The sequence below is a fragment of the Natrix helvetica genome (assembly GCF_964273705.1).
Source record: "Natrix helvetica genome assembly, chromosome: 1".
In the NCBI taxonomy this organism is placed as follows: Eukaryota; Metazoa; Chordata; class Lepidosauria; order Squamata; family Natricidae; genus Natrix; species Natrix helvetica.
Genome location: NC_138548.1, coordinates 12,861,695 through 12,879,347, shown reverse-complemented (window position 1 = coordinate 12,879,347; position 17,653 = coordinate 12,861,695). Strand labels below are relative to the sequence as shown.

The 17,653-nt window shown below is 45.3% G+C and overlaps 2 protein-coding genes across 2 annotated transcripts in view; both read right to left on the bottom strand.

Annotated features, from left to right (window-relative positions):
• The window catches only part of FSTL3 (follistatin like 3), a 170,762-nt gene that overhangs the window by 92,924 nt on the left and 60,185 nt on the right, over window positions 1-17,653 (bottom strand). The gene's annotated exons all lie outside the window — the stretch shown is intronic.
• REX1BD (required for excision 1-B domain containing) lies at window positions 196-16,307 on the bottom strand. The gene is made up of 5 exons (XM_081966460.1): window positions 15,903-16,307; window positions 9,588-9,665; window positions 6,599-6,803; window positions 3,110-3,198; window positions 196-633 (listed from the first exon to the last, which is right to left on the bottom strand). The coding sequence occupies exons 2-5, from the start codon at window positions 9,662-9,664 to the stop codon at window positions 561-563; spliced, it is 444 nt and encodes a 147-aa protein (XP_081822586.1). The 5' UTR covers window position 9,665; window positions 15,903-16,307; the 3' UTR covers window positions 196-560.

Here is a 17,653-nt window from a genome sequence, read left to right as displayed (position 1 = left end):
AAATGTGTAAAATGCCCCCAGTGCTTCCTTCCCTCCTCCAAACGCAATTTTCTTAATCCCTTGTAAGAGAGAGTCTGATTTCAATCCAGGGTGAAAAGTAGCAGGATGAAAGATGAGGTTTGCCATAATAGACCCTGGGGATGCCATGCTGACTTTTTTTTTGAGAGAGAGAGAGAAGTAAAAAAAAAGAGAGTCTTTTCTTTAATTGAAGGGATTGAAAGAAAAAAAACCACTTTATTTCAGAACATAAACAAGCTATTCCCCACATCTTGTCCCATAAAGGCAGTCGAGACCAAGTGCCAAGAAACCTTCCAGAGAATCGGCTCTCTCGGGCAGGTGGCCAAGCCACCCCCCGAGCAGTGCGCCTCCTGCGGCATCTCGCCTGTGGGCATCGGCCTGGCACGATGAAAGAAGGAAGCTGGGGTGGGCGAGCTGCAGGCGAGCGAGGACCAACCTTAGCCCGGGGGTGGGTGGGGAGCTCTTACGTCCCTGGCTCTCCCCCCCCCCCCCCGCTTCTCCATCCCCAGCCTTTCTTCATCCTTCTCCCACGGGACGGCCTGTCAACTGCTTTCTTCCGAATCGTACTTGAAATCCTGAAGAATTTCGCTGATTGCTTCGATGGTTTGAATTAGCCTGCGTGAGCCGGATGGAAACGATAAATAAAGCGCCAGATGGAGCCGATTAGCCGCGCTCACCCGCGCCCCTCGCAGCCTGGCCTTGTTTATGAAAGCCTACGAGAGGGGCAACCCCAAGGGCCGGGATGGGCTGGCTGGGGGGAGGGGGGCGTGGGGGGTGCAGAGGGGAAGGTTAGGCTTCAAAGAGCCAACATGGAACAATCTGCAAAAATGGGGGCTCGGCGGAGGATGGGCGGTAGAATATGGCCTTTGAAGACCCTTGCCGAGGCCTTTTTGAGACCCAAAAAAAAAAGGGGGGGGGGATAGTCCCACATCGTTGCTTCAAATTGGCTTGGGTTTACCCCTGCCCTGATTTGCGAAAGGACAGGACCCGTTTTGGGGGCAAAATCGTGACTCTGGCGTTCCCATAAGAGATGGGTTTCCCACGATGCCGTGTGCCGCTAAGCATTGTGGGAAATTCAGCTCGGATGCTTTGAAAGAACCAACGATGGGAATTGGTTTGCTTTCTCCCAAGTATGGAAGCGGGAGCAAGAGGCATGAACGGTTACTCTGCGTGGGGAAAGGTGAGAGGGGTGGGTGGGGGAGGGCTTGGGGACTGGGGTGGGAAGGGCATGAAAATGGCCTTAATGCAAAAGGAGCACGGACCGTATCGCAAATCAGATTGTGCATTTTGGAACCGTTGCTCGGTTTACCAATTCTCCCTAAAGCCAAACTGCATCTAATACAGCGCTTCCTCCATGCACCACAATGCAGGCATTGTGTTCACACAACCGGCTTACCCTATTCAAGGAAAGCTCAAGGCAGCTGATTGATAATGAGCCAAGCTTGATTTATTTTTGCCTTAGAGGTAAGTAGGCCTGTGTGTGTGTGTGTGTGTGTGTGTGTGTGTGTGTGTATACGTAGGTATATATGTGTATGTAGATAGATGATAGATAGATAGATGATAGATAGATAGATAGATAGATAGATAGATAGATGATGGATGGATGGATAGATAGATAGATGATAGGTAGGTGGGTAGGTAGGCAGACAGACAGACAAACAGACAGACACATGTATGTATGTATGTATGTATATAGCATGTGTATATGTGTGTTATGTATGTGTATGAGTAGATATATACTTTCTTTTGAGTGCAGGCAACAGAATTTCATTTTTAATGTGGACTAGTGCACTCACAGTAAAAAAGAACAAGAAAGGTTATCTTAGTGACCATACAAAGTTACAACAGCTCTGAAAACAGTTGACATGACTGTTTTTCCACACAACCGTTGCAGCATCTCCATGGTCACGTGACCAAAATTCAGGCGCTTGGCAACTGGCATGTCCTTATGACAGATCCAAATAGCGTAACAAAAAGTGTGCCTGTTATTTACGGACAGTGTATTTGCCATGCATCTAAAAAAAACAAAAAACAAGTCCGGTTTTCACCGCCACCTTATGGCTGCCATCTTGACTTTTCCGACCACTTCCTGTTGCCCCACCCCTGCCCCTCAAACTGGAGATCTGCAAAGTAAGAGTGGAAGAAGTCATCTATCCCAAATTCCATGAGAGAAAGCGAAAGCCAATTTAAAAAAAAAACCCAAGGAATTGCCACAACCATGTCTGTGTGAACTGTTAAAACAATGACGTCAAAGTCATATTACATTTTCTTCATTCCCCCCGCCAGAAAACTCTGGCCTTGTCCCATCCGGGAGCTTGGCCCTTGAACACACCATTTAAATGGCAATCCAGTCTTAAGTCCAAACTGAGTTGTAGACCCTTCCTTTACAAACATACAACACCACAACAGACAACTTACTGTAACAAGTAGTGGTCTATTAGGCCAGCGGTCACCAACTGGAGGTCCGCGAGAAAATTTTGGTGGTCGGCGGAAAAATAATTTGCATTTTTTATATTGCACTAAATCAGGGGGTCTCAAACTACGGCCCCTGAGTGGGATATGTGCAATGAACGTTTGTGTTGCTGCAGGGAGTCTCCCCCTTCGGGGTCTTTTTGTGTGGGTCGGAGGGGGGCAGAAATTCCGACTTGGGGTCTGCTTGGGGCTTTGGGCGAAAGCTGGAGGGAAGTGCTGCTGGTGGTAAAGAGCCGGAGGGCCTCATGCCATCAAGTTGGCCACACCCACCCAGCCTGTCACATGACCGCCTAGACACGCCCACCCAGCCTGTCATTAGGCAGATCATATTAGCGGTCCGCAGGATTTAAAATTATGAATTTAGTGGTCCCTGAATTCCGAAAGGTTGGGGACCACTGTATTAGGCAAGGTAGCTAAAACTTTATGGCAAACTCTTGGCCCACAGGCCGGATGCATTGCGCACTGGCCGCGCCCACACCTGGTTTAGCGAAGAAGGGCAAAGTCACAATACATCACGCGACGACTTCACGACGACACAAGTTTGACCCCCCTGCTTTATAGAGTTGAAAGAGTAAACCTCAATAAACCTGTATTTGCAACGGGAGCTTCAGTGACTCACTTGTGCTTCAATTCTTGCACTTCCTGCTTGTGGGCTTCTACTCCGGGCTGGTCCTGGACGTTTTGTTTAGCAAGCTGCAGTTGTGCTGTCTGGGGAGGAAAAGGTGGATGTGAGACCCTCCCCGAGAAACAGGGACAAAGATACAAAGTTGATTATCCCCCATCTTCCTCCAGCATCAGATGCATTCATGGAAGATGCTAAACCAGCTTGTTGAATGAATGCATACTCTGCTTTTATGCAATATCCTGAACGATAACCTACAAGTAGTCCTTGACATGACCACAATTGGGACCACAATTATCAACATTAAGCAAAGCACCTGTTAAGGGAGTCACATCCAATTTCACCACCATTTTTTCCATGACGGTTAAGCGAAGCATCATGGCTGTTAAGTAAATCATACAGTCATTAAGCGGATCTACTTTCTCCATTGACTTTGCTTGTTGGAAGCAATTAGGAAGGTCGCCAACGGTGACCATGTGATCCCCTGTAACTATCATATGTGCATGCTGGTTGACAAGCGCTTGACTTTAAATGCTACAATGGTCATAAGTGTGAGGACTGTTTGTAATCCTTTTTTTTTTTTCAGCGTTGGTGTAAATTTGTACAGTCACTAACACTACAGACATTGGTCATCAGTCCAGGACTAGCTGCTTGAATTTACATGCTACAAGGGTCATAAGTGTGTGTGCTGTTTGCAATTCATTTTTTTCAGCGTTGGTGTAACCTTGTACACAAGTCACTAACAAATGGTCCTAAATCAAGGACTAGCTGCAATCAAATAAACTGGGTTTGGACATCACACCAAGGAGTAAAACCGCAAAGCCAAGTGTTGTCTAAGTAGAGAAACCGAGTCTCTTTAATCTGGCTAAGCTCCGTGTGCGTGAAGACAGCTGACTACAGTCAATTTCCCCAAACTGATGTCCTCCAGGTGTGCCTGGCTGTGAACTGGGGGAGCTGAAATCCCCCACATCTGGAGGATATCATCTTGAGGTTAAAATATTAATCTAGAACTGAACAGATCCGCTGTAATGCTCAGTTCTTCTTTTCTTCAGCATCACTGTTGCCATCAACCGGCTTCTGGCTGGACCTTCCTAACAGAGCATAAAATGGGGGGCAGGAGGAACCAAGCGCTCTTTAGGGGGAACAGAGAGACAATGGCAGTGATGGTATTCAGCCAGTTCGGATTGGTTTTGTGCAAATGCCCTGGCTCTATGCCGTCCTATTTAGCCATGGGTTTCTAAGCCACATGCAGGTGTGCAAGCCACACATGCGAGCAAAGTGCATGCGCAGAATATCATGCACATGTGCAAGCGTGCTCACAGTTTCGGTGCGCGGCAAACCGGTGGTAAAATTATATGAAACCCTCCTCTGGATAATGGTGCAAGATTTGGAAGATGCCCCCCACATGCAAAAAAAAATGGAAATCCTGCCCCTAAAAAAATACTGAGGAAATTTAAATCTTTTCCTCTGGGTTCGAAGGCTGGTTGGTGAGTGTATATCAACGCCAGGAAACACCCAAAATTTGCAGACCAATAACAACAACAACAAAAACCCACTAAAAAGAAAGGCATAAAGGTGAGGTTTCTACTAAGTGGAGCAAAACCTAAGGTGAATTTGTCGCAAAGACCCACGTAGTTTTTTTGGCATTGTTATAAGATCCGTTTGCCATTTTATTTATTATATTCATTACATTTCTATGTTGCCCATCTCCCCTACAGTGCGATTCTGGGCGGCTTACAAATTATAAAAGGGGGGGGGGGAATGGTGAAAAGATGAAAACAAGCCAACATTAAAATATTATTTGAAAACTGCACTAAAACCACACCTACAAGAGGGACAGATGGGGGAGATGGGGGATGATACCTTCTTACCATTCCAGCAGTAAGCCCCATATCTGTTGCTTCAGGAACTCCTAGTGGTCTCCCATCCTGGACCTAACCAGGTGTGATCCTGTTAAAAATTTTTAGCTCAGTGTAGCAACAGCAACTACATTATTTATTTATTAAGTTTATATCACACCCATCTCCTGTGAATCTGCTATATGTGTTGTATTATATAGCCGGTATTATACTATCAGAATAGAATAGAATAGAATAGAATAGAATAATTTATTGGCTAAGTATGGCTGGACACATAAGGAATTTGTCTTTGGTGCATATGCTCTCAGTGTACATAAAGAAAAATAAAATACATTCGTCACGAATCATAAGATACCACACTTAGTGATAGTCGTAGGTTACTAATAGGCAATAAAATCGTACTAGGAACAAATCAAACAATATAAATTGTAAAGGTACAAACAACATGGTTAGATCTCCACATCTTTTCTACATTTTGGTCACCACAATGTAAAAAAGATGTGGAGACACTAGAAAGAGTGCAGAGAAGAGCAACAAAGATGATTAGGGGACTGGAGGCTGAAACATATGAAGATCGGTTGCAGGAACTGGGTATGTCTAGCTTAAGAGAAAGAAGGACTAGGGGAGACATGATAGCAGTGTTCCAAAATCTCAGGGGCTGCCCCAAAGAAGAGGGAGTCAAACTGTTCTCCAAGGCACCTGAGGGTAGAACAAGAAGCAATGGGTGGAAACTAATCAAGGAGAGAAGCAACTTAGAAGTGAGGAGAAATTTCCTGACAGTGAGAACAATTAATCAGTGGAACAGAAGTTGCCTCCAGAAGTTGTGAATGCCCCAACACTGGAAGTCTTGAAGAAGATGTTGGATACCCGTTTGTCTGGAATGGTATAGGGTTTCCTGCCTAGGCAGGGGGTTGGACTAGAAGACCTCCAAGGTCCCTCCCAACTCTGCTGTTGTATTGTATGTAATGTTGTACAAGCAACATAGTATAGTGTTGTAGTATGTATTTCAGCCAGTTTGGTCTAGTGGTTATGGCACTGGACTAGAAATCAGGAAAAGCTGAGTTCTAATCCCACGGAGACAAATGCTGCCTGAGTGACTTTGGCCCAATCACTAGAAGACTGGGAGTTCTAGTCCCACAATTCGGAGACTGGAAATTCTAGTTGCACCTTAGACATGAAAACTGGCTTGGAGACTTTGGGCCATGTCCTATCTCGCTCTCTCTCTCCCTCTCTCTTTCAGCCCAACCTACCTCACAGGGTTGTTGTGGGGAAAATAAGAGGAGGAAGGAGTATTAAGGATGTTGGCCACTTTGAGTTATTTCTAAAAATAATAAAAGGGGGATTTAAAAAAAATCTAAAATAAAATTAAAATATTTCAATGAACATGTTGCATTACGAATCATATAATGTCCCGCTTGAGCAGAGCCATCCGGGTTGAAATCAAGGTAAGAATAAATCTCCACCTAATTGGCAAACCCTACCTTATGAAGACTAGATCTCTAAAGTAGGGATTTCTCCGAGATTCCTCACCATGTGTTCTGTTACGACAAACGGGATCAAGAAAACGGGTCTTAAAATTCGCCGAGCCCTTCAGGATGGGCTCATGTGGCAAGGAAGGGCTGCTCACCAGTTCGAGTTTCTCCTTTTCCTTCTCCTGAATCCGTCCCAGGTGATCCGCGAGGTCACTCCGGCCGTGGGACCCCTCCAGATTCTCCTTGATCTGCAAGATCTCCTGGGAAATGCCGTTGAACGCCAGCGTGATCTCATGCACCAGCTGGCGATAGCGGAGGAAGTCGTAATCGGGGCCGCTTCGCAGGTAGGCCTGGTGACCCCTGTTTTGGGGAGGGGGATATTTTAGTAGAGAAGCGAGAAAGAGATTTTCCTACAGGTACGGAGAACAGAGGGCCACATGCAAAAATCCAAGGGAAGCCGATGGGGGAAAAAATTGAATTTTAAAGTCAGCCACTTGAACCTGTGAGCCACAAGGCCCCCACCGCACCCCCTTACAGCATCCCAACTGAAATTGGGGGTGGAAAATGATCCATTTTCCAAACAACCAAGATTTTTGGAAGCAAAACATGTCCATTTCTACTGTGAAAGTCTCCCCCACATCACAGTGCCACAACAACTAATCAACATGATTAACATTTGAACGATAACGTGAGGCTTGAAAAACACAATAATATTCGGTAAGCCATACAGTTGCTGTATTTAGAATAGAATACAATGACAGAGTTGGAAGGGACCTTGGAGGTCTTCTAGTCCAACCCCCTGCCTAGGCAGGAAACCCTATACCGTTTCAGACAAATGGCTATCCAACATCTTCCTAAAGACTTCCAGTGTTGGGGCATTCACAACCTCTGGGGGCAACTTCTGTTCCACTGGTTAATTGTTCTATCAGTCAGGAAATTTCTCCTCAGTTCTAAGTTGCTTCTCTCCTTGATTAGTTTCCACCCATTGCTTCTTGTCCTGTCCTCAGGTGCTTTGGAAAATAGTTTGACTCCCTCTTCTTTGTGGCAGCTCCTGAGATATTGGAAGACTGCAATCATGTCTTCCCTAGTCCTTCTTTTCATTAAACTAGACATACCCAGTTCCTGCAACCGTTCTTCATATGTTTCAGCCTCCAGTCCCCTAATCCTCTTTATATATTCATATATTTATTTGTATGATACAAGGTACATGGAAGGGTTAACATACACCGATTAGTATGGGGCTCCTATGTTCGTGGGGCAAGTGCCCCTTAAGGCCCATGCATCAAGACAGCAGGGTTATTTTTGCCCCTGCTGGGTTTTCGGGAAGGCTTCATTGATTTGTCAAGGGCGGCCCTCCCGGAGACAGACATCCTTACCTAGAGAGGTGTATCACCCCATCTCCTGGGACACCCGAAAGCCTGCGTGTGGGAGGTTTGCTGTGTCGGGGATCGGATTCCCCATCCGCAGGAGTAAATTATTTGCACACCAGGCTCCCCACAAACAGCCCACAAGGAGTTTTCCCTCTGCAAATAGATCACAGGTGCTGGGTGGGTGTTGCCCCCTTGCTCATCTGGTTTCCATCAGGCACCGGGAGCTGGGGGGGGCAGAGTGAAAAGGGGGGAGGTCGAGAGGAGGCTTCCTGCAGGGCCCCCCTTGAATCGAGTGGTGTGCAAATAAAAGGGGTGTAGTGGGGGGGGGGGAAAGAGGAAGAGACTAGCCCACTAGCTTCCCAGCCCGTTTTATGCCTGCAAAGCAATTGGTAAGACCAGGCGTTTTGCAAAAAAAAAGCTCAGGCTTTTTAAACTCTTTTTGTTTGGAAAATAGAATCCTGGGATTGGAAGGGAACTCAGAGGTCTTCTAGTCCAACCCCCTGCTCAAACAGGAGACCCTCTACTCGGGGGTGGGATTCAGCCACTTCGGACCGGTTCGGGCGAACCGGATGTTAATTTTAATCTGTTCGCCGAACTGATAGTTCCAAGGACTGACTGGCACTGTTGATGTTACCTAGTTGGGTCATGAAACGTCTGCACGAAAACAAGCAAGCTCAGAGAGCACCACGCATCCCTCATGTCAACCCAGAGTTACAAATATTCTCCTTTATTGGTATGAATAACTGTTTCAAAGACCAAATTTTGATCACGTGACCGTGGGGATGCTGCAATGGTCATAAGTATGAGAACCAGTCATAAGTCACTTTTTCCCTGAGCCATTGTCACTTTGAACAGTCACTAAGTGAATAGTTGTAAGTCGAGGACTACCTATTCCTGCAAAAGGAAGCCTTACAGGCTTCCTATTAAGCATATGTAAAGGTAAAGGTTCCCCTCGCAGAAGCGTGCTAGTCATTCCTGACTCTAGAGGGCGGTGCACATCTCCGTTTCAAAGCCGAAGAGCCACGCTGTCCAGAGGTCTCCGTGGTCATGTGGCCGGTATGACTAAACACCGAAGGCGCACGGAATGCTGTAACCTTCCCACCAAAGGTGGTTCCTATTATTTCTACTTGCATTTTTTACTTGCTTTCGAACTGCTACGTTGGGACAAGTAACGGGAGCTCACTCCGTTATGTGGCGCTAGGGATTCGAACCGCCAAACTACCGACCTTTCTGATTGACATCTTAGCCAGTTTTTGTACTCTGCAGACCTCCCATAAACAGCCCGTTTTTCACGAAAATAGGCCTGTTTTGTTCAAAAAAAGGGCATGAATTGCCTTTAGGAGGCTTGTAGAGTGCTCCTGGGGGAGAGCGGGGGGAAACAAGCAAAAAATGGCTCGCTTTTTGTCCAAAAAAAGGGCATGCATAACCTTTAGGAGGCTTCTAGAGTGCTCCTCGGGGCTGGGGGGGGGGGGGCAAAATTGAGCAAAAAACGGCCCATTTTTGGCTCATTTCTGCCCTCCCCAGCCCCCATATGCACGGCCGTTTTGGTGAAGGGGACGGGGTTTCAGGAGGCAAAAAAATGCTGTATTTAGTGTATAAGACGCACCCAGATTTTCAGCCTCTTTTTTGAGGGAAAAAGGCGCGTCTTATTCTCTGAAAAATACGGCACCTGTATTTGAAATGACCAAAGCGCCTCCCCCCCCATCAAAATGCAAAAAGGGGAGAGGGCTGGCAAAGGTTTTAGAGAAAAAAACCAACGTATTCAAATACTTACTCCTCCAAGAGGTGGTAAGCTTCCACCCGCTCCATCTGCAGGGCGTAAAAACGGCGCACCAAACTTTGCACATCCATCCTGCAGCGGAAAAGGGGAGATTCCTCGTCAGGAGAAATAAACGACATACAGGTAGTCCTCGACGTACGACCACAATTGAGCCCAAAATGTATGTTGCTAAGTGAGAAATCCGTTCAGTGGGTTTTGCTCCGTTTTACGACTTTTCTTGCCACATTTGTTAAGTAAATCACTGCAAATGTTAAATTAGCAACCCGGTTGTTAAGTGAATCTGACTTCCCCATTGATTTTGATTGTCAGAAGGTCACAAAAGGGGATCACGTGATTCCAGGACACTACAACCGTCATAAATGTGAGTCAATATCCAAACAAAATTATGTCACCATGGGGATGCTGCAATGGGCATAAGTGTAGAAAACAGTCATAAGTCAACATTTTAAGTGCCGTTATAACTTTGAATGGTCACTAAATTAACTATTATAAGTTGAGGACTACCTATAATGCCTTTTGTCCAATGTTGCGGTTACCAGAACAACTTCTTCGAGGGGAGCAAAGTGGGGCGAATATCACCCTAAATTAGCACCAATCCCTCAGAGTTTATTCTTATCTGTTTGCTCATACAGGTAGTCCTCAATTTACAATTATTCATTTATCTATAGTATAGCCTTTATTGTCATTGCACAAAATAAATACAACGAAATTGGTTTTAGCTCACTGGTGCAACCTATGGTGACAAATACAAACAACATAAATAGCATAAAGAATGACCGTTCAAACTTTCAACGGCCCTGAAAAAAGCGACTTATGACGGTTTTTCACACTTACAACTTTTGCAGCATCCCCATGGTCATGTGATCAAAATTCAGACACTTGGCAACTGATTCATATTTATGACGGTTGCAGGGTCCTGCAGCCGCATGATCCAGTCTTTTGACAAACAAAGATTCGCCTAATGATCCTGTTACTAACTTAACAACTGCAGTGACTCACTTAACAGCTGTGGCCAAGAAAGGTCGTCAAATGGGGGAGAAAATTCACTTAACAAATGTTTCCCTTAGCAACAGAAATTTTGAAGATTACCTGCACTTGATAAAAGAGTCATTTCCTGAAGCGAGGTGGGCGGCAAGCAAGTTTTAATAATAAATAAAATAAATGTCTATTTAATTGGCCCTTAAAAAAAAGAAAAGGAAGGAGGAACTAGCCAACTTTTAGGGAGGAAAAAAAAAGAGGTTTCAAGAGCTTTATTCAAGGTAGGAAATAGAGCCCCCATGTCTCAGGGCAATCTACCTTAAACTGCCCAAAGAGTGGGAATAAAGGAGAGGAGTTAAGCACTGACTATAAATCACCTTGCGTGCAACCACTGGTGGGCTTTGAACCCTCAACAAGAGAATTTGTACGTGCTTTTCTTTCCATTTTTCCATTTTCGGGAAATGAAAAGCAGCATTTTTTTTCAGCCTGCCAGATTTGCCTCTCCTTCCAAATCCCTGAAGCTGCTTTGATCAAAACAACAGTTTGCAATTAGAAAAAGGCGCTTTGGTGTGTGTCCACCCTGCATCAAAGGGGGGGGGGATGACACATGACTAATGAGTGTGACATTGATCGGAGGGGGGGGGGAATGGACCCTTTAAAGTTGGCAATCCTGCAATTCCCCCCCCCCCCCCCACCTCAAAAGTGTGCTTGGACAAACCGTGTCTGGCTTGGCTGCTTCGCCTAAAGTCCTCCTTTGCCAAAATCCAATTTCTCGCCCTTCATACGCAACGTCCATTCAACCCTTTGTCCTTAACGGCAAATCCTGACAACACAACGGTGTTGTGCCAAGCCGGGGCCTCCCAATTGGAGCCAACGTTTGGGGGTCTTGAATGACACAAGTGACGCTGACGAGTTTCGGCTTCTCTTTGCACACTCCCTCTCCAAATGCACACCCTCCTCATTCACTCTCTCACTCTCTTGCGCACACACACACACACACACACATGTGTATATACAGTACACAACAGCTGCATCTTTTAACTTGGCACTTGAGGGGGAGGAGAAAGCGCCCTTCCCCTCAACAGACTGTACGGCGGCACGGGGGCCAAACTGCAGCAATCTTGTAGGCTTGCAGGGGCCCCCAAGCCGGCCATGCCCCCACCCCCACCCCCCGCCACCCCGGCCAGCTGCTGCATTGCTCGTCTTCATTGTCCATAAATATTCTGATTGATTGACTGATTGATTAACTTTATATGCCGTCCGTCTCACTATTGAGGCTACTCTGGGCAGTTACAATACAGCTGGTTCTCTACTTATGACCGGTTGCAGGATAGGGGCAGGGATAAGGACAGGGATAAGGGATAAGGGTAGAGGTAGGGGTAGGGATAAGGGTAGAGGTAGGGATAGGGATAAGGGTAGAGGAAGGGATAGGGATAAGGGTAGGGGTAGGAGTAGGGATAAGGGTAGGGGTAGGAGTAGGGATATGAGTAGAGATAGAAATAAAGATAGAAATATAGAATGGAATGGAATGAACAGCACAGAACAGTACTGTGTTGGCTTTTTTGGAAGCTGCTGCACACGGCTGGTTCATATTTAACAGGTTATCCACTAGGACTGCAAGATCCCCCTCACAGTTACTACTATTGAGCAAGGTACCACCTAGGCCAAGAGTGTCAAACCCAAGGCCTGCACCCTGCATTAGGCCCATAGATGCTTAAATCTGGCCAATATGGCTGGTCTGGAAATAGCAAAGGACTGTACCAAGGTGCTTCTGGCAGCCAAAACGGGCAGTGAAACGTGCCCCGTTTTCGGCCTGGATGGCGTCCTGCAGTCTGCTGGGCAAAACGGGGACCGGGGTGGCTGCACAGCCTCTTGCACCCCATTTTGGCCAGCTAAGTGCTGCAGGAGGCCGTCCAGATGATCAAAATTCAGACGCTCGGCAACTGATTCATATTTATGATGGTTGAAGTGTCCTGGGGTCAGGTCATCACCTTTTGCGAACTTCCAACAAGGGAGGTCAAATGGGTGAGCTGCATTCACTTAACAACCGCGTTACTATTTTCACAAGTGGGGTGATTCACTTAACAACTGCGGCAAGAAAGGTTGTAAAATGGGGCCAAGCTCACTTCACCAATGTCTCGCGGGGCTGAGTTTTGGTCGTTAAGTCGAGGACCACCTGTATCCAGGTCTAAATTCTTCAGAGTATTTGGGGGGGGGGGAGGGACGATTATATTGGCTGTGAATGATGGGGCATGTAGTCCCTAACATCTTTAGATGGGAACACCCCCACCCCCCACAAAAATTCTTCCCTGCAGAATTTCTCCACTCCCCTTTCTCAACTTCCCCAAGGTTTCACTTCTAGTCCTCCTGCGCCCCCATGTGGGCATTGGCAGGTTAGCCGAGCGCTGCTGCCTTCTCCCTCTTTTCCAATTGTTTCCTGTTTTTCTCCTCCACCTGTTTTCTTGTTTTATTTACTTATTTATTTTGTTTCTGTTCCATGGTTTGATTGTTCTCACTGTCAGAAAATTTCTCCTTATTTCTAGCTTTAATCTCTCTTTATTCAGTTTCCATCCATTACTCCTTGTCTGGCCTTCAGGTGCTTTGGAAAATAGCTTGACCCCCTCCTCTCTGTAGCAGCTCCTCAAATATTGGAACACTGCTATGATGTCTCCCCTGGTCCGTCTCTTCACTAGACAAGCCATGCCCAGTTCCTGCAACCGTTCATCGTATGTTTTAATCTCCAGTCCCTTAATCCCCTCCCTTCGAGCCGCTGCTGAAACAACCCACATTTGTTCACCATTGAAGCAAAAGGATCAAACCACTCTAGTTAAACCAGAGTCACAAATAAGTATAGAGTGGTGTTTCTCAAACTTGGCAATTTTAAGACACGTGAACTTCAACTCCCAGAATTCCCCATCTGGCTGACCATCCTGCAGAATTCTGGGAGTTGAAGGCCACATGTCTAAAAGTTGCCGTATTGTGGCTAGAAGCATGGAATAGCTGGGGTCTACTTTCCTGCTTTGTCAATTAGGAAACACCCCATTAAATGATTTTTTAAAAAAGGGGAAAACTCTGCAATCAAATCAAATCGATCAAAGTTTTTTTTTTAGGAGACATAAACCTGGCTACAAACCATCCACCCCACCCTCGGCATCCCTTCCAAAAACATGAGAATCTGACTATATGTGGAAGTGTCTTTTTTAACACATTGTGTGCGGTTTCATATAAATAGCACTACCCTAGTTTGGGTGAACCCTATTTCACAGGATTAGGAAGCTCTGAAAGTGGCCAAGATAAAATGTTCTGTGTTTCCCCGAAAATAAGTCAGTCTTATTTATTTTTTTACCCCAAAGTAAGCGCTTGGCCTTATTTTCAGGGATATTATTTTTGAGGTCAGGAGGCGCGAGCGTGGTCACCTCATAGTTGCTGCTGTGTTGCAATATTTTTGGGGAAGGCTTATTTTCAGAGGAGGGCTTATTTTAGTGCATCTGCTCAAAAGCCCGATTGGGCTTATTATCTAGGGAGGTCTTATTTTGGGGGAAACAGGGTATATACGAATGCCTGCAATTTTTATGCCAATCCTTCTCCCCGTTCAGTGGACAAGATCGAACAGTCTTTTAAAAACTTTCTTTAAAACCACATTTAGATCTGGATCATACGGCTGATGTGCAGTGAGTATTTTCACCTAAGCATATGCTCTAATAAATGGAAGGGAAGGCCTAAATTATGCAATGCCCACTCTTTCTCTAGTCTCCAGGAGTTTTTTCATGTCATAATTTCTCATTAGTAACGCCAATCTTATTCATTAGAATACAATACAATAGCAGAGTTGGAAGGGACCTTGGAGGTCTTCTAGTCCAACCCCCTGCCTAGGCAGGAAACCCTATACGTTCCAGACAAATGGCTATCCAACATCTTCTTAAAGACTTCCAGTGTTAGGGCATTCACAACTTCTGGAGGCAACTTCTGTTCCACTGATTAATTGTTCTAACTGTCAGGAAATTTCTCCTCTGTTCTAAGTTGCTTCTCTCCTTGATTAGTTTCCACCCATTGCTTCTTCTTCTACCCTCAGGTGCCTTGGAGAATAGTTTGACTCCCTCTTCTTTGTGGCAACCCCTGAGATATTGGCACACTGCTATCACATCTCCCCTAGTCCTTCTTTTCATTAAACTAGACCTACCCAGTTCCTGCAACCGTTCTTCATATGTTTTAGTCTCCAGTCCCCTAATCATCTTTGTTGCTCTTCTCTGCACTCTTTCTAGAGTCTCCACATCTTATTGCACTTTGAATATGTTAGACCAGCAAAAAAGCCAACACAGTTCTAGGCTGCATCAACAGAGGGGTAGAATCAAGATCACGTGAAGTGTTAATACCACTTTATAATGCCTTGGTAAGGCCATACTTGGAATACTGCATCCAGTTTTGGTCGCCACGATGTAAAAAAAATGCAGAGACCCTAGAAAGGGTGCAGAGAAGAGCAACAAAGAGGATTAGGAGACTGGAGGCTAAAACATATGAAGAACGGTTGCTGGAATTGGGTATGTCTAGTTTAATGAAAAGAAGAACTAGTGGAGACATGATAGCAGTCTACCAATATCTCAGGAGTTGCTACAAAGAAGAGGGAGCCTTATTTCTTATTTTATTTTATCTATCTCCTACTCTGCTTCTACTCAAAACAAAAAAACAAAAAACAAAGTCAGGGTTTCCTCTGAGGATCTCTTTTTTCTTTATCCTTATTAACAGATTACAGATTAACAGAACAACAGAACAGAACAGAAGGGACCTTGTAGGTCATCTAGTTGACTGGAAGCTAAAACATATGAAGAACGGTTGCAGAAACTGGGTATGTCTAATTTAATGAAAAGAAGGACTAGGGGAGACATGATAGCAGTCTTCCAATATCTCAGGGGTTGCCACAAAGAAGAGGGAGTCCAACTATTCTCCAAGGCACCTGAGGTGAAACAATGGGTGGAAACTAATCAAGGAGAGAAGCAACTTAGAACTGAGGAGAAACTTTCTGACAGAACAATTAATCAGTGGAACAGAAATTGCCTCCAGAAGTTGTGAATGCCCCAACACTGAAATCTTTAAAAGATATTGGATAGCCATTTGTTAGAAACGGTATCAGGGTCTCCTGCCTAGGCAGGGGGTTGGACTAGAAGACCTCCAAGGTCCCTTCCAACTCTGTTATTTTTATAATTCTATAACCCAACTTTGCAATACGATAGAAGCATGTATTGCTCTGGTTCTAGCTTGGAAATCGTGTAACTCACATCTCTGCAGAGTCACCGTGTGGTTATTCTCTAAATATTAAAAATCGGAGATACTTACTTAACCCAGCTCTGCAGCGAAGTCCACCTAACAATTTTGCAAGCCGAAAAGACTGATAAGGATATTTTGAATTCTCTCTCTCTCTCTCTCTCTCCTTAAGGAACTCTTTGAGCATCTGCCGAGGTTGGTCGCTTAACTGCTTAACGCCCACAACGGCGGCCAACGGTGCGGAGATGCGAAGCTTATTGGAATGCCCACGTGGCTTTTTAAAGGGATGTTTGCTCAAAAAAAAATGAGACGGGGGCTCAAAAGGAGATGATTTATTTCCTGAACTGCTGTTTCAATGTCGCGACTTTAAATCTTCAATTCCTCCCAGAACTAAGTTGTCTTCCCTGGGAATGAAGAAACGATCTTGAAAGTGAATTAAGCAAACAAGTGATGGGCTCGTCTGCCCTTAAAAGTCTACCTTCTTTTTAAGACAACCTGCTCTTCCTTCCGGGTAACCCGTATGAGCGCCAATATTTGCAACAGGATCTTGTGGCGCCCCCTGCCGGCCAGGCGGACTCATGACAAACCATTGTCTTGGCTGTTGAAGAGGCTGGCTGGAAAGGGCTAGCGAAAGTTGAAATATGGCTAATTGGAACTTGAGCTCCTCAGCCCATTGACTAAAAGCACCCCGATTTTCATTTTATTAAATTATTTTGTTACTGCTATTATTTGTATAACTAGCCAGATGTTTGGGTATTTTGGCATTTTTATCTAGTCCTTGACTTACAATCGCAATTGGGACCGGAATCTGTCATTGAATGAAAATCTCCCTTCCAAAATCTAAGGATTTTCAGCCTTTAATGGAAGAAACGCTCACCTGAGACCTGTATTGGGGCTCCCAGGGGCTCCCCCACCCCGGTGAGGCACCCCACACTCCTCACCTTGCACCCTCTCCCCCGATTCTGCTTGAGTATCAGTTTCCTGTGGGGCTTAGTTCTCTCTGGTGGTTTTCTTGCAGAGGTTTCATTACCAAACTAGGTAACATTATCAGTGTGATGGAAATAATGTTCTAAATTGCAACCATCAAATGCTGCAGAGATTATCAATGAGGGCTAGTTGCTAACTGCCCAAAATGTGATCATGTGACGGGGACGGTGAAGGAGGCGAGAGCCACTGTAACTTTGAATCTGAGTCACAAGTAGCTTCGGGGAGGTATGTTGTAGCTTAAACAGTTGCTAAGTAACTGGTCATAAGGAAAGGACTCCCTGTATCCTATTTTTTACCACCTGGAGGCCTTGCAGGTAACATATAATTACATATAAACATTAAATATGAGCCAGCAGTGTGCAGCAGCTGCCAAAAAAGCCAACACAGTTCTAGGCTGCATCAACAGAGGGATAGAATCAAGATCACGTGAAGTGTTAATACCACTTTATAATGCCTTGGTAAGGCCACACTTGGAATACTGCATTCAGTTCTGGTCGCCACGATGTAAAAAAGATGTGGAGACTCTAGAAAGAGTGCAGAGAAGAGCAACAAAGATGATTAGGGGACTGGAGACTAAAACATATGAAGAACGGTTGCAGGAACTGGGTATGTTTAGCTTAAGAGAAAGAAGGACTAGGGGAGACATGATAGCATTATTCCAATATCTCAGAGGTTGCCACAAAGAAGAGGGAGTCAAACTATTCTCCAAAGCACCTGAGGGTAGAACAAGAAGCAATGGGTGGAAACTAATCAAGGAGAGAAGCAATTTAGAACTGAGGAGGAATTTCCTGACAGTGAGAACAATTAATCAGTGGAACAGCTTGCCTCCAGAAGTT

What these genes read in the sequence shown, in the direction of transcription:
- REX1BD (XM_081966460.1), bottom strand. Translation starts at nt 9,664, where the DNA reads ATGGATGTGCAAAGTTTGGTGCGCCGTTTTTACGCCCTGCAGATGGAG. An exon ending in AAAAGGAGAAACTCGAACTG is followed by an intron (nt 3,199 to 6,598) that starts GTGAGCAGCCCT and finishes TTTCCTCCCCAG; the next exon opens with ACAGCACAACTGCAGCTTGC. An exon ending in GTGCAAGAATTGAAGCACAA is followed by an intron (nt 634 to 3,109) that starts GTGAGTCACTGA and finishes CGGCTCACGCAG; the next exon opens with GCTAATTCAAACCATCGAAG.